This window comes from Nothoprocta perdicaria, unplaced genomic scaffold (assembly GCF_003342845.1).
Source record: "Nothoprocta perdicaria isolate Ctin4 unplaced genomic scaffold, notPer1 scaffold_481, whole genome shotgun sequence".
NCBI lineage: Eukaryota > Metazoa > Chordata > Aves > Tinamiformes > Tinamidae > Nothoprocta > Nothoprocta perdicaria.
In genome coordinates this window covers 38072-52193 of record NW_020455734.1, presented here as the reverse complement: position 1 = coordinate 52193, position 14122 = coordinate 38072, and the positions used below count along the sequence as shown (strand labels likewise).

General features: G+C 58.4%; 1 protein-coding gene across 1 annotated transcript in view; it reads left to right on the top strand.

The window, feature by feature from the left end:
• Positions 1 to 6589, top strand: part of FNBP4 (formin binding protein 4) — a gene marked incomplete at its 5' end in the record, with an annotated part of 11501 nt that extends 4912 nt beyond the window's left edge. Inside the window, 8 exons of the mRNA XM_026047202.1 lie at positions 2754 to 2858; positions 3018 to 3151; positions 3481 to 3578; positions 4132 to 4310; positions 4723 to 4929; positions 5213 to 5728; positions 5839 to 5996; positions 6414 to 6589. Of these exons, the coding sequence (XP_025902987.1) occupies positions 2754 to 2858; positions 3018 to 3151; positions 3481 to 3578; positions 4132 to 4310; positions 4723 to 4929; positions 5213 to 5728; positions 5839 to 5996; positions 6414 to 6504 (1488 nt within the window). The remainder of the gene's footprint in view (positions 1 to 2753; positions 2859 to 3017; positions 3152 to 3480; positions 3579 to 4131; positions 4311 to 4722; positions 4930 to 5212; positions 5729 to 5838; positions 5997 to 6413) is intronic.
• Positions 6590 to 14122: the final 7533 nt, after the last annotated feature.

Sequence of the window (14122 nt, the reverse complement as noted above, 5' to 3'; positions counted from 1 at the left end):
TGTCCGTGGGCTCCCACAGCCCCCATGGCTGCAGCCCGCACCGAGGGATGTCCGTGGGCTCCCCTCAGCCCCAGTGGCTGCAGCCCGTGCCGAGGGATGTCCGTGGGCTCCCCTCAGCCCCTGTAGCTGCAGCCCGTGCCAAGGGATGTCCGTGGGCTCCCCTCAGCCCCCGTGGCTGCAGCCCGTGCCGAGGGATGTCCGTGGGCTCCCCTCAGCCCCCGTGGCTGCAGCCCGTGCCGAGGGATGTCCGTGGGCTCCCCTCAGCCCCCGTGGCTGCAGCCCGCACCGAGGGATGTCCGTTGGCTCCCGCAGCCCCCGTGGCTGCAGCCCGGGCCGAGAAATGTCCGTGGGCTCCCGCAGCCCCCGTGGCTGCAGCCCGTGCCGAGAGATGTCCGTGGGCTCCCCATGGCTGCAGCCTGTGCCGAGGCGCGTCCCTGCCGCCTCGTCCTGCCCTGCCCGTGGCTGCAGCCTGCCTGCTGTGTGAGCGGTGCCACTTTAGCCTTTAGCCTGCGGGTTCCCACGCGGGCTGCACAGGGGCGGCTGCGCCTGCCTTGCCTGTCACTGGCAGAACGGCATGGCAGTCTGTGCTGCAAGGGATGGTGCGGCAGCCCGGGAGCTCCCAGCCTAGCTTTTTACTGGAATAACAGCGTGTCTGGCCACAGTGTCTGGGTGCTGGCTTCGCCCTGGGACAAATGGCTGGTCCCCCATGGGCCACAGTCTCCTCAGCCCAGTGTCTCATCTGCAGTAGAGAGGCCTGAAGGGGGAGGACAAAGAACGACCCTTGGTTGCCCAACGAGAGAGAGCACATGTGTTTGTTCTGCCTTTCCTGCCTGATATTAATGATATTGCAGTCCTTTTTCTCTGGAAACAGGGTGGCTACATGGCGGCTGATGGAAGAAGCCACGTCGGCAGCCTCCGTGTGTCCAGAGGCTCTTGGTATTGGGCCTTCTGCCTGTGCCTTGGCGTGGCTGCTTTTTTGAGGCAAGAGGTGGCCACAGGGAGGCTCTTGGACGCGAGCTGGGACTGCTTGAAGCAATTTTGTCGCCCTGTCCCAGCAGTTTTCTCCCCGACTCTCTTCAAAAGGCCTGATCTGCTTTTTTTGATGGTGACTCAGTGGTTCCCAGAGCCCCTCCTTGAGCTGTGCAGCTTGCTCGGAGCCTGCTGCAGTGTGTGCCTATAGCTATATAGGGTGTGAGGGGAAATCTATCTGTCCCTGCCAGCCTGTGCTCTGTTCTCAGGCACTCGGGTATCTTCTGCAGCACTGAATTTGACTTCTGAATAATTTTGCTACAGTAGTAAATGCTGTTGCCTCCCTCTGCCAGATGCTGTATGTGAGAATAGGCAGCAGAAACCCAGGGGAGGTGATTTTCTATTGTGAAAACTAGTAGTCCCACCCTCACTGCCCTTCATTTAATCTCTGCTTGAGTGTGAAACGACTRTTCTCCCCTCCTCAACATAAATCTAGTGTCCGTCTCCTTAAACAAAAAAGAAAGAAGAAAAACCACAAAACCACCTCTAATACTAGAGGGACATGATTTCCCTGCATATAGGCTTCAAGCCTCTTCGGGGCAGTATATACCCAAGTCTGCCCTGTTCTTGCGATTAGAAATGTCAGCTGCAGGAGTGGTGCTGGCTGCCCCGCTGTGCCCCCATTGCCTCTGGAAGCCTTAAAAGCTCCTGGCATCGCAGGGCCTCTGCACGCCGGTGGTGCCCTGGGACATGGGGATTCCCAGGCAAGATTCCCTGGAGCTGCCAGGTTTGCGCTCGCCTGCCCTGGTCACTTCTATTTGACTGGGGCTCTTCTGCTGGCCCGTTCGCTCATAGCTGGCTCTCCGGCTGCTCCTGCTGCCGCACGATCCTTCCCGGCATCCCAGCATCCTGTTAATGGAGGCGGTTCCATGGGAGGGCCAGGGCTCCCATAGCATCTTCTACTGGCCATCCCTGTCTCTGGGCATGCGCACTGCTCTGGGGGCTTCCTGGCATCTTTTTGGAAAAAAGAAGGAAAAAGAAATGTTTTTAGCTCCCTCCTTCAAGGAATCCCTCATTTTCCTGCTTGCGGGCATCCCTGCTTATAACTGATCCCTGGCCTGCATTTGCTTTGGTGCAGTCCCCCTCAGTGAGCTATGTTGCAGCGCAATGCCCAGCTTGGGTTTCCCACTCCTACAAGGATGTTGGATCCAGTAGCCATAAGCGCCGCAGGCCGGTCTGAAAGTTAAAATAGAGACTAGCCTTTACTTGGGAGCAAATCCTGGGCTGCAGCTTCTCTGGGGCCATTTCCATATAATTGTGCTGGAAAGCAGTGATTTTAAGAAGCCCAGAAATGCAACCCGCCCCGATACCTTTGGGAGACGGATGAAGTGTTTGTTTTAACACCTGTCCCTGCAGCTGCAGTCCTCTAGCCTCAGCCTGAATCCCTAATTTCCTTTGGCCACTTCGGAGCAGAAACTGCTGAGAAGATGTTGGAAAGTTGGACACGGAGGCCTGGGACTCGCTGGGCCCTCTGTTGGCACCTCTGGCAGTCAGAGTAGCCCCGTGTCCCACTGGGGGCGCAGGCACTGTCCCTGGGGCTTAAAGGGCAGGGCTGGCGTGGAGGCAGTAGTTGAGTCCTCCTCCTCTTTCCTCACGTGCAGGGCCATACGCAGCGGTGGCTCCTGCTCTCCTGGTGTTCCCTGCAAGCTACAGGGCTGCAGTGGCCACTGCGGCCTTGTAGCCGTGTGGGAGTGGCTCCTCACTCTCCCTTTTCTCCTTGGCAGTTCCAAATCGGAGAGCTGGCAAACACTCTGACCAGTAAACTGGAGTTTCTGGGCATCAGCAGGCAGTCGGTCTCCAACTTCCACATGCTGCTGTTGCAGACGGAGGTAACAAGGCCTTGTGTTTTGAAGGGGACTCCACGCGCTGGCCGGCAGCCCGAGCGGCGGGGAAGAGGCGCAGCCCAGAGGGCGGCTCTGCCGCGGGCCCCTCGCCCTGTGCCGCGGGGCGCCCACCCTCAGCCACTTTCCCCGCTTCTCGCCCTCTAGACGCGCGTCGCTGACTGGCGGGAAGGGGCTCTCAATGGCAACTACCTCAAACGCAAGCTGCAAGACGCGGCCGAGCAGCTCAAACAATACGAAATAAACGCCACCCCTAAAGGCTGGTCCTGCCACTGGGACAGGTACGCGCTCTCCTACCTTTCTCACCTTTCATCTTTGACATCTCAGACATGATTTGTGAGCATCAACGCGGGACGACGCGGCGCATCCCTTTCGGAGACTTGAGAGCAGCTTCCAGTTATAGCAGTGCTGGGCAGGCAGAGAAACTTCCGGCACTTACAGAGCTTGGGCCAGCCGCCAAATTGGAGAATGCGAAGCGATTGCTCCGTGTTTTTTGAGACGCATCTGAATCCCTGATCGGACAGAGCTGATTTTCCCTCTTGCGAGAGTGAAGCGCTATGGAGGGCGGGCCTGGGGGGTCGCGCATGCGAGAGCTCTGTGAACTTTGCAGGACCTCTGGATCAGCTCTTCTGACCAACAGCACTGACAAAGGACAAACTTCAACTCATCAACCGAACGAAGAACAGGATTTCTCTCTCCTGCCAGCAGGTCAGACCCAAACATTTCTTTTTTCTCTTTGGCTTTCTTGAGTCGTTTTTCCTTATTTGAAATCTTTGCTCTTTTTGTTTTTCAGCTCCCAGATCCGCTCCCTCTCTCTAGCATTCACTGTGTGTTTGGCACCAAGAGTCTCATAAATGCGACCTCCAGGCAGCACGGGGTAGGGGGGCAGCCGCTTCTCCAAACTGGGCTGTTCCCCATCACCCCTTCTGGAGGATGACTTGAGGCCAGGGCAGTGGCTGCAAGTCCCAGTGCTAGCGAGACCTCGCTGCGCTGCACACTGCGTTTCTCGGCCCTCCTCTCCCTCTCGGAGCGGGGGGCTCGGGGCCACGCTCCCAGAGCCAGCAGCGCAAATAGCTTTGAGCGATCCGGCTCGGGCCTCTCCTGCCTCTGTCCTCAAAGTTGTTTGCTGCATTTGTGAAGGGCAGCCCTGCTGCAGAGGGTCTTCCCCGCGAGAGCGCGTGGCTGTCGCGGGCAGGCCTGCCTCGCTGTGTCCTTTCAGGAGGAGGGAATGTAAAGCCCCGTTCTCTTTCTTGTGATTTAGGGAGCATAGGCGCTATTTCTATGTTAACGAGCACTCAGGAGAGTCGCAGTGGGAGTTCCCCGACGGGGAGGACGAAGAGGACGGACAGCAGAGCGCCGACAGAAAAGCCGACGGTCCTCCTCAACCACCTCCCAAAGAGCAAGGAGAGCACGCCGGGGACGCAGCAGAGCGCAGTGCAGGTAGCGCAGCGGGGTCTTGGGCTGCGTGGGGGGGTTGGGGTGCCCGGGTGCGGGTCCCTTTCTGCGGTGTGGCCAGTGGCAGCCGTAGGGAAGCTGGCGCTAGTGCAGCCATGGTGCCCGGCGAGGCCAGGAGCAGCAGCTCAGAGGGAGTCATGAGGGCGCCGGGCCTCATCTCTGCCCCCCGGTTCCCAGGCAGGGCTCTGCAGGAGTGGCAGCCTGCGCTGCGGAGCTGCCCAGAGCGGGCGAAGGCAGCAGCGGAGACGGGGGAGCGGAGGGCGGCGCGGTTAGTAGCGTGGGTTTTCAAGCCTGTGTCAATATGTATTCTTCAGGCTCCCTTTGTAAAGAATCCTTCTCAGGCCAAGTTCCTGCTACGTCTCTCATGCCGCTCACTCCATTTTGGACTCTGCTTCAGTCCTCTGTCCCGGTCCTCCAACCTCCTTTGCCTTTGGAAATGCCTCCACCGCCTCCACCTCCGCCGGACTCGCCGCCACCTCCAGGGGAGGACGGAGAGATCCAGGAAGTGGAGATGGAGGACGAGGGGGGCGAGGAGCCACCTGCCCCAGGCACGGAAGATGCTCCCCTGAAGCCTCTCCTCCGACCAGCTGTCGGCAGCAGCCAGGTGAGCAGCGGCGCGTCCAGGGACCAGAAGCTGAGCCCGGGGTCTCGCTGCCCCCATGTGCAAGGCTCCCTTCCCACCCCCACATAGCCCACAAAGCACTTTGGGGATGGGCACACAGGGGCAGAGTGTGAGCCTGGGGAGAAGGGGCAGTGAAGGAGATGTGCTGCGGGCGCAGCAGGGTCCCCGCACACAGGGCCTGCTTGGGTGCCGCCGCCACGGCGGTGCCATTTGGTCGCCCTTGGGGCCTCTCGACGCAGCTCTCACCGGGCACTGCCCTTCACAGGGTGTCACTGAGCCCAGCCCTGCCCCTCTGCTGTCCGCCAAGCCGCTGAAGAGGAAGGCGGCGGAGATGAGCCCGGCGCTGATGCAGCGAGCCGCCACCATCGGCAGCTGCCCCGTCCTCTACAGCCAGCCCCTCATGGCCGCCAGCAAGTACCAGCCTTCGCCAGTGCCCCTCGGCTCGCTGAGGCCGCGACAGCGCCTGACAGGCGACATCCAGGGCCGCCCCAACCTCCGCATGGCTCCAGGCCACACAGGCCCTCAGCCCGCAGGACTGGGCCTCCAGCCTGGCTACTTGGGAGTGACGGCGCCCGCAGCACCGTCCGTCATGAGCTACTCGGAGTGCACTGTGCCTGTGGGGCTTGCGGCCGCCACYGCTGCGCCACCAGCACCGCCGCGCGGGGCCCTGCCCGCTGCCAGTACCGCAGAGCAGCCGCCACAGCCACCGCCACCACAGCCACCCCCGCCTGCTCCCAAGACGCTGCCCCCGGAGAAGCCGCGGAAGGCACGGAAGGACAAGGTAGGACAGGGTCCCGGTGCGGGGTCCTGTGGGGGGTCTCTGCTGAGATTAGGCTCCGAGGTGCCTCTCCTGAGCTGCCATAACCGCCGCCTTTGGAATTCCTGGCACAGAGCAAGAAGGCTAAAACGAAGATGCCATCCCTGGTGAAAAAGTGGCAGAGCATCCAGCGGGAGCTGGACGAGGAGGAGAACTCCAGCTCCAGCGAGGAGGACCGGGAGACGACAGCGCAGAGGCGCATTGAGGAGTGGAAGCAGCAGCAGCTCATGAGGTGCGGACACTCTCCGGAGGCCCCTCATGCCGCTGCTCTGGCACCGGCCTGCTCCACGGGGACAAAAAGCTGCCCGTCCCAGCCCAAAACGTTGGGAGTGCCTTGGCTTAGGCTCCCTTCTTCCCCAARGAGCCCGTACCCTGTGTGGGGCAGGGTGGCTTCCCCTGCTGGGGTGTCTTGCTCCTGGCGACCCCTGTACCTCGGGGGACATCAGAGCTCATGGCTTGGGCGGGATGTCGTACGGAGACCCTGCCCCACTCAGCATACGACGGTTTTGTCCCTGAGAAACTCCTCAACTGGCTTCTCTCGAGCCAGGGCTGTTACCTCGCTCCCTGTGCAGAGAGAGGAGTAGGTGTCTGGGCAGGGGGGCCGGGTGACACYGTGCTGGGTGCTAATGGGCGTGCTTTGTCCCTGCAGCGGCATGGCGGAGAGGAACGCCAACTTCGAGGCGCTACCAGAGGACTGGCGAGCGCGCCTGAAGCGGAGGAAAACCACCTCGAGCACATGAGGCGCACAGCAGTGTTTTTTACCGTTGTACAGTTTAGGGCCCTTTCTGACTTGACCGTTGTCCAATAAATCGTAGCCATTTGGGATGTGCTRCGTTGGGACCATGTCCTTGACGCCCTTGGGGGCGGGGAGGGAGCGAGGCCTGGCCTAGCCACCGGGCCTTGGTGGTCCCTTCCCACCTCGGGTGTGGAGAGGGGCAGAGCAGCACAGGCCCCGTGCGGGGCTYGTTTGGCAGAGCGGGGAGCCCGGTGCTCGATCTGCTCCCTAGCTGGGGCAGGGAGCCTGGGAAAGGTGCCGTGGCGGCCCTGCAGGAGCAACCTGGCACTTGGGGCAGCGTTCACTGCCCCGAGGCACTCTCCCCTTCCTCCTCCGCMTTTGACTGCATTGGGCCATGGTGACACCCCAGTGGCAGCGCTGCTGTCCCCTAAGGCCGGGAGAAGAGCCCCGTGTCCCACAAGGAGCGCAGAGAGGGGCGCTCTGGGTGCCACCCTGCTGGGGCACCCGGCCTGGGCAGTGCTCGTGGCTCCCCATGGGGCCCAGGAAGGAGCTCACTGATAGGTGACCCCCCCTTCCCCCCCCCCCCCCCCCCTGGGCTGGGCTGGGCAGGATGGGCTCTCGGGAGGTCCCTGCTCCTGCTGCCCCTTCTGCGTGAGGGGCCTGATGGCACCGTGGGGGCAAGTTGATCCACAGAGGCCTGCAGATAGCTCGGAACAGGGGCCCCCAGAGCATCCCCCCAGCCCTGGGGTTGCTGGCTCTGCCCTGGGGTTGCTGGGTCCTTCCTGGAACATTGTGGCTGTCCTCTTGTGTTYTCCCGGCCTGAAACCTCCCGCGTGCTGGAGCCGGCCCTCCGCAGGCRCAAGCAGCTCCTCACAGCACGGCCTCTGCGGCCTCTCTGTGTCCTGCCCTCGGCTCCACGTCCCCTCCCTGCTGGCCCCTTCAGTGTGCAATCATGGAGGAGGCAGTCGAGCATATCACAGCAGTGAGGAGCTCGCACTCACCTGCCAGCCATGTTGGCCCAGGTAGCAAGGCAGGAGTGCCCTGCGCGCCCCCTTTGTCCCCTGCAGGCCTCCGGCACCGCTCCCAGTGTTGCTGCCGGTCTTCCCCCACAGTGACTGCACACTCCTAATGCCTGGCTGTCTCCCTGGGCACAGAGGCTCCTGGGGGCTGCACAGAGGCCCCTAGGGTCTGCCAGCCCTGTGCGCACAGAGGCCATAGGAGACTTCATGGTGCCCCTAGGGCCTCCCTCATCCACATGGAGGCCCCTGGGAGCTGCAYGGAGGATCATAGCCCTCTCACCAGTCTGAACGCACGCAGGTGCCCTGTGCAACCACCTGGAGGCTCTTAGGGCCCCCTCATCCTTGTGTATATGGAGGCCACTGGGACCCACACGGAGGCCTGTAGGGCAGCCTCATTCAAAATGAAGCCCATGGGGTCTTTACAGAGGCCAGTACAACCTCCCAGTCCCCATGCACACAGGAGTTCCGAGGGGCTGTGCGGAGGCCCATGGGGAGCCGGCATCCCCATGTGTATGGAGGTCCTTAGGAGCCACATGGAGGCCTGTAGGGCCCCTGCATTTCCATGCACACGGAGGCCCCTAGGGGCCGCACTGAGGCCTGCAGGGCCTCCCCTCTCACGYACGTGTCTGTCCACTGCATGGTGGATGCTGCTGTTTGTGGGGGAGTGTAGAGAGCAAGGGCTTCAGGAGGAGGCCAGGGAGGCATTTTTTCCACTCACCTTTGGCTGTTCTCTGGCTGAATGGTGGYGTTGGGTACCGCCTTCTTCCTTTGCAGTGCCCCAAATCACAAGCATCCTCTCAGGAGGGTGTCGCAAGGAGTCGAGGACAAGGGGTGAGGTCTGTTCCTTTGCAGCGACACAGGACAGGTGCAACGAGCAACCCTAGGAGTGACGGCTGCGCTCAGGAGCCGGGCAGCAGCCGGACTGGAGCCTGGCACAGTCCAGTCCGGGGCATCGGGGCCGCTTTGCGTCTGCTTCCCAACTCGTGCCTCAGCAGCAGGGGGTCTCCTGCCCTTGGTGGGTGCCCGTGGAGCCTTGTGGGGCTGTGCCGGCGTGGCAGGAGCCACAGCGCTGTGGGGAGCCGGGAGAGTTCCCTGGGGCCAGGCCACGAGGCTGGGGCTGCAGGGCAAACAGAGAGAGCTGAGAATTAGACAGGCTTGGCCTTACACAGGCCTAGGCTTAGATGGGCTTAGACTTGGATAGCCTTAGACAGGCCTCGTTAGACTTAGATTTAGACAGAGTTAGACAGACTGAGACAGGCTTAACCTTAGACAGACTGAGACAGGCTTAGCCTTAGACAGGTTTTGATGTGTTTAGCCTTAGACAGACTTAGAGAGGCTTCGTTACTTAGACAGACTTAAACAGGCTTAACCTTGGACAGACGTAGTCTTGGTTAAACTTAGACTTAGATGGGCTTAACCTTAGACAGATTTAGACAGGTTTAGCCTTAGACAGATGTAGGTTTTGGTACACTAAAATGTAGACAGAATTAGCCGGGCTTATTGTTAGACAGACTTAGGCAGGCTTAGACTTAGACAAACTTAGAGAGGCTTAGTTAGACTTAGATATTTACAGACAGAGACTTAGACACGCTTAGTTAGACTTAGGCAGACTTAGTCTGATTTAGCGTTTAGACAGGCTTAGTCAGGCTTAGCCTTACACAGGCTTAGCTGTAGACAGACAGGCCTAGTTATATTTAGATGGAGCTAGACAGACTTTAGCCTTAGAGAGACTTAGACAGACTTAAATTTATACAGACAGACTTAAATATTCTTAGCCTTAAACAGGTTTAGACATGCTTTTCTTAGACAGACTTAGACAGGTTTAGTTAGACTTAGATTTAGGCAGACCTAGACTTAGACAGTGTTGGCCTTAGACAAACTTAGGCTTTGCCTCAGACAGACTTTGACAGACATAGTGTTAGACAGAGTCAGACAGGCTTAGGCCTAGACAGACGTAGGCTTAGTTAGGTAAAAATATATCATATATATATATATATATTTATCTTTGCTGTGCTGCACCCTGGATCCCCCCATGGGGTCCCAGCTGCCCTGGTGCTGAGGCTCCTTGTGACCATGAGCACTGGGGCCGGGAGTCCTGGCCACCATTGCCATAGGGCACACTGGGATTGCTGGCACCACGTGAGACTGGAGTGCTGTGTCCCTGTGGATCCCCAAGGAGTCTTCCTGACGCTCCCGTGCCCCGAGGTGCACTTCCCTGGCAGCTGAGGCCCTTGGAGCTGGGCACTGTCCAGGAGTGGGGCCGGGAGTGGAGCCAGGAGCAGCCGCAGGGCGGGACCAGGACCGGAGCCACGAAGGGAGCCTGGAGCAGAGCGTGAGCAGGAGCCGGTGCCGGTCCCGGGCATCCGGAGCCATGGTGCTGCCGGGAGGGGTGCCACGGGGCCCCATTCTGGATGGGTTTGTGATTCGGCGATGAAAACACCTGCACTCCAAGGAAAATCAACCCTTGGGATTACTCAGGACGATCCACACTAGCAACACACTAAAGCAGGATGAGTACTAAGAAGAGTCCTAAAACTTTATTTGAATAAAGGGAGCATCCACCGAGACATACCCCTGGGGGGGTCTCTCAAATTATTGGCGAACACAGACCCCTTTTATCCTCATCTCCCAACTGAGGTAGGCCCTCTTTTTTTTCGCCATTGGTCAAAGTACTCTAGAAGCCCCAGAACTCTGTGTTTGCCCTGCACTGCCCTCTGGACCCCTCAATTCCCACTTCAGGACCCACTTTGGGACCCCACGTGGGTTGCCCCAAGCTCTCGGTGCACCCTGGGGCCCTGGGTTTGCTCTGCAGCACACCACAAAGCTTTGTGTTTCTTGTTGCTCCAAGTTTCAGTTTGAAAGGGGAGTAAATTCAGGAAGAGATTAATCCTCTCTGTTTCTAGATGATCCTCAGAGGTGGTTGTATTCTTCTCTTAATGGGGATACCCAACAGTGGTAGCTGTAGGGCCTGACTGGGTCCGCACCAGATTCACAGTGTCAGCTGTAGGTCTGACTGCATTCAAACCAATCAGTCAAGTTCACAAACAGCAGAATTTATTCAAGTGCAACATTTACAAGCAGGTTTTGGATGTCTGTAGGGRTATTTCTCCGCTACTCCGTGGAGTTCTTGGCTAACTCCAGTGTACCAATGTGCAATAACCAACCCCCAAGAAGATGGGAGAGGTCTGGCAAGCTCCAGGAGTCTCGTCTTCAGGCGGCATGTGGACTTGAGGGGAGAATTCTCCCCTGCACCCCACTGCATCCAGGCAGAAGCCAGCTCCAAGGCTGAAAGCCAAAGGTTAGTTTTAAACCCTAGTCCAGTGGGGATGTGGTCCAGTGCTCCTCTTTTGTGCAAGGAGGGATGTTGGTGGTGACACAAACAGGGTGACCCCTTTTGTGGGTCAGGGGCCATGCCTGCCTGGCCCCCAGTCCTTGACAGGGTTGTCCTGTCCTGCAGCACAAAGGGGCTGTTGGCACCAGCCACCCCTGGCTGCCCCTTTGTCCCTGTGCCCGGGCCAGGGCTCTGCCTCAGCTCCCACCAGGTTGAGGGCGCAAGGGGGCAGCTCTGCTGCCCCGGTGGCCCCAGCTGTCCCTGATGGGGCTCGTGGCCTCCCTTCCGTCCAGTCCTGCTTGGTGAAGGGTGGCAGCTGCGGGCCCTGGGGCTGGGATGAGTCAGTCACAGGTGGGGCTGGGAGTTGAAGGCCATAGGTGGACACAGTCTGTGGCTGAGATGGAAGTGGAGGGAATTTGGTGCTGGGGCTGGGAGATAACTGTGTAACCTGGGAGATGCTGCTGGGCCTGGTGCTGCGGGAGGTGAGTGAAGCTCAGGAGTGCTTGGGGCTGGGGGTCYTGCTCATGGCAGGGAACTCAGGCAATGCAGCCACTGGGATAGGGAAGTTGACCCAGGGCCAGGAATGGTGACATCCTGTGGCAATGGGGTGGAGGACATGGTGGGCAAGAGTGGTGCTGCAGGCTATCGAGAAGCCTCTTGTGCCTCCCAGGTGGCCTCTTATGCTCTGTTTCTTCTGTTGTCCAAGCCTTGGGTCTTTTCTTTTTTTTTTTTTTTTTTTTTTTTCCCTAGCTTCTCAGCATTGATCTTGGCTTTATGAACCCTTTTCTCCTAGGGTCAGTGGCATTTGACTAACCTTGGGCTTGCACAGAGCCACAGAGCTGCCCAGCTGTGCTGCTGCACCACCACTTGTCTGGCAGTATCTTCTGTGTCACAGGTGCTGTGTGTGTGTAGCCTGTGGAATGTGTGTGGCTGTGGGAACTGCCCTCGTGTTGTACAGGAAGTTGTCAGCATCAAGCAATGTGTTCTTGGATTCCTGGAACTTGTTTTGGGGATCTATCACTGCATTTAATGTGTGTGGCCTTTGAGGGTTGGCACCTGGGGGTTGTGTTTCTTTTCGAATGCAATGTTTCTCTTGGAAATGTCTGGAAGCCTTATGAGATGTAATACTATGTAATACATACATAGTACAACATTGGCATTAAGAGGTTTATTCAGGATGTTTTGATTTCCAGAAGTGACAGTTTCAGGGACCCTGACAGGACAGGGCTGCTGAATCTTGATGGATATGCGGGAGGGCAGGAGCTCCCACTGGCACCGAAGGATTCGTGGGAAGAACTTCCAATCCCTGGACTGAAGAGCTCGGGAAGGCTACGGTGTCCCTTCCTCCCCCCCCAGCATGGGGTGTTCTTGTCTGAGTTTTGTGGTTGGTAATTGCTATAAGGAACCCACGAGAAAGGCCAGAAGAACACGGAATGCTTCTCTCTGATCCTGGGCTCTTGGGCCACCACTCCGGGCTCTGGCGCCTTCYCGGCCCCCCTTTCACGGTTTTATTTCCTGTGTGGTCGAGGCCTTGGGCCTTTGTGGCCTCTTCTGTGYTCCTTTTGTGGGCTTAAACATATTAGCATGTCTACTAATATCAGTAATAGATGGAACTAGTAAAATCTATTTTGCTATTGGATAACACTAACATATATTATCTATATGTTAGTGTTTTTTACATATATATATTTCTAATGCTGCCGGTGTCTCGCTGCGGGCCACGTGCGCAGCTCTGCGGCGCCGCGCAGGAGGGTCTGCTCTGAGGCCCATCGCGCAGGCGCCCGTGCAGCGCTTCTACGCATGCGCCTGTGCGGGCTGAGGCTGCGCCTGCGCACTCAGGCTCGCCTTGTGCGCTGCTACCCCCTGGTGCCTGGGAGGGCGCAGTGCGTCAGTAAAGTGGTGGCGCGTGCGCAGTGCGCTYCGCCACGCTGCCCTCCCGCGCATTGGAGGTGGCACCGCTGCGGAAAGGCGCTGCGCATGCGCACTGCCCGCCCCGCGCTCAGTGCTGCCATCGCGTGCCCACAAATCCGCACTGCAGACGAAGGGCGCGCGGGTGCCCTGCGCTGCCGCCCGGTAMCTGCTGCTCTTGCGCGTCTCGAAAGCAGAACTGCAAGCGAAGGGGCCCGAGTGCGCCCCTTTTGGCTACTACCCCAAAGCGGCGCACGCCATAGGAAGCTCCTAGAAGCGGCAAGCTAGGACTGGCAGGCAGCCTTGCTCTTAGAGACCCCTTTCTGGGCGCTGCCTGCTTCAGTGGGGTAAGAGTGGCAGAAACGTACGTATCACCATCAAAGCACAGGTTCTTATTATTGAAAGACGAGCAGCTGTGAGACTGTCATAAATGAGGCGAGCCAATTTCTCATCTACATTTTATTAAAGTAAGCTGGATACAAAGGGTGACAGCGCTGGGGCGGCCTGGAGGTAATCATTCACAGGCCCCAACCAAGTCCCCAAAGTCTTGGTATTTATATTGAATCCAGGTCCCGCCTTTGGTGTTTTTTCCGAAGGTTCCGTTGAGTCTGCGCTGTGTGTTGTTGATGTTGCTCAGTCAGAATGTGCTTGCACCGGCTGTTTCTAGGTGGTCGTCATCTGCCTTCTGATGGTTGTTTTGGAGGAAGGCAGATAAGCCTTCCTCAGTGCCCTCTGTTTCCCATTGCCCTCAGTGCCCATTGTATGCAAAATAGTTGGCTATCTCTTGGTCTCCCAAACTTGTTTCTATGCAAGCAAAGCCTATTCATGGTTAACATCTTGTGGATCATTAACAGGATGTGGTTACTTTAACAAAATCCTTCRATAGCCTTAGTGAACAAAACGTGTTTATTACACGTATCACCATCGAAGCACAGGTTCTTATTATTGAAAGACAAGCAACTGTGAGACTGAGGTCGCTGGTTTAAAAAACAATAAAAAGAGCACACATAACAAAACCGAGGAAAGAAACGTCCTGAGGGGCTGCAAAGTGCAGCTGTCCACTGAGCAGAGTGGTTGAGGAAGCCCAGTATGGCAAAGGGGCRAGGGAGGCCATCGCTGTGGGGCCATGAGCCAGGGGATCCCGGTGCTGGGTGAGCGCCGGCCGTGCATGGATCAGGCTCGGGGGCAGCTCTGTGCCATCTGTGTGGACGAGTGACTCTTGCATGTGCTTGGCCTCCACAGCGAGCTGCGCCAGGCAGGCTCGGGGTGAAGAGAGGGAGAAAGCGCAGGGCTCCCTGGGGAAGGAAACGTGGCACTGTATCCAGCCTGGTTGTGCCATGTCCTGGAGCTCTGAGGCAGATCCA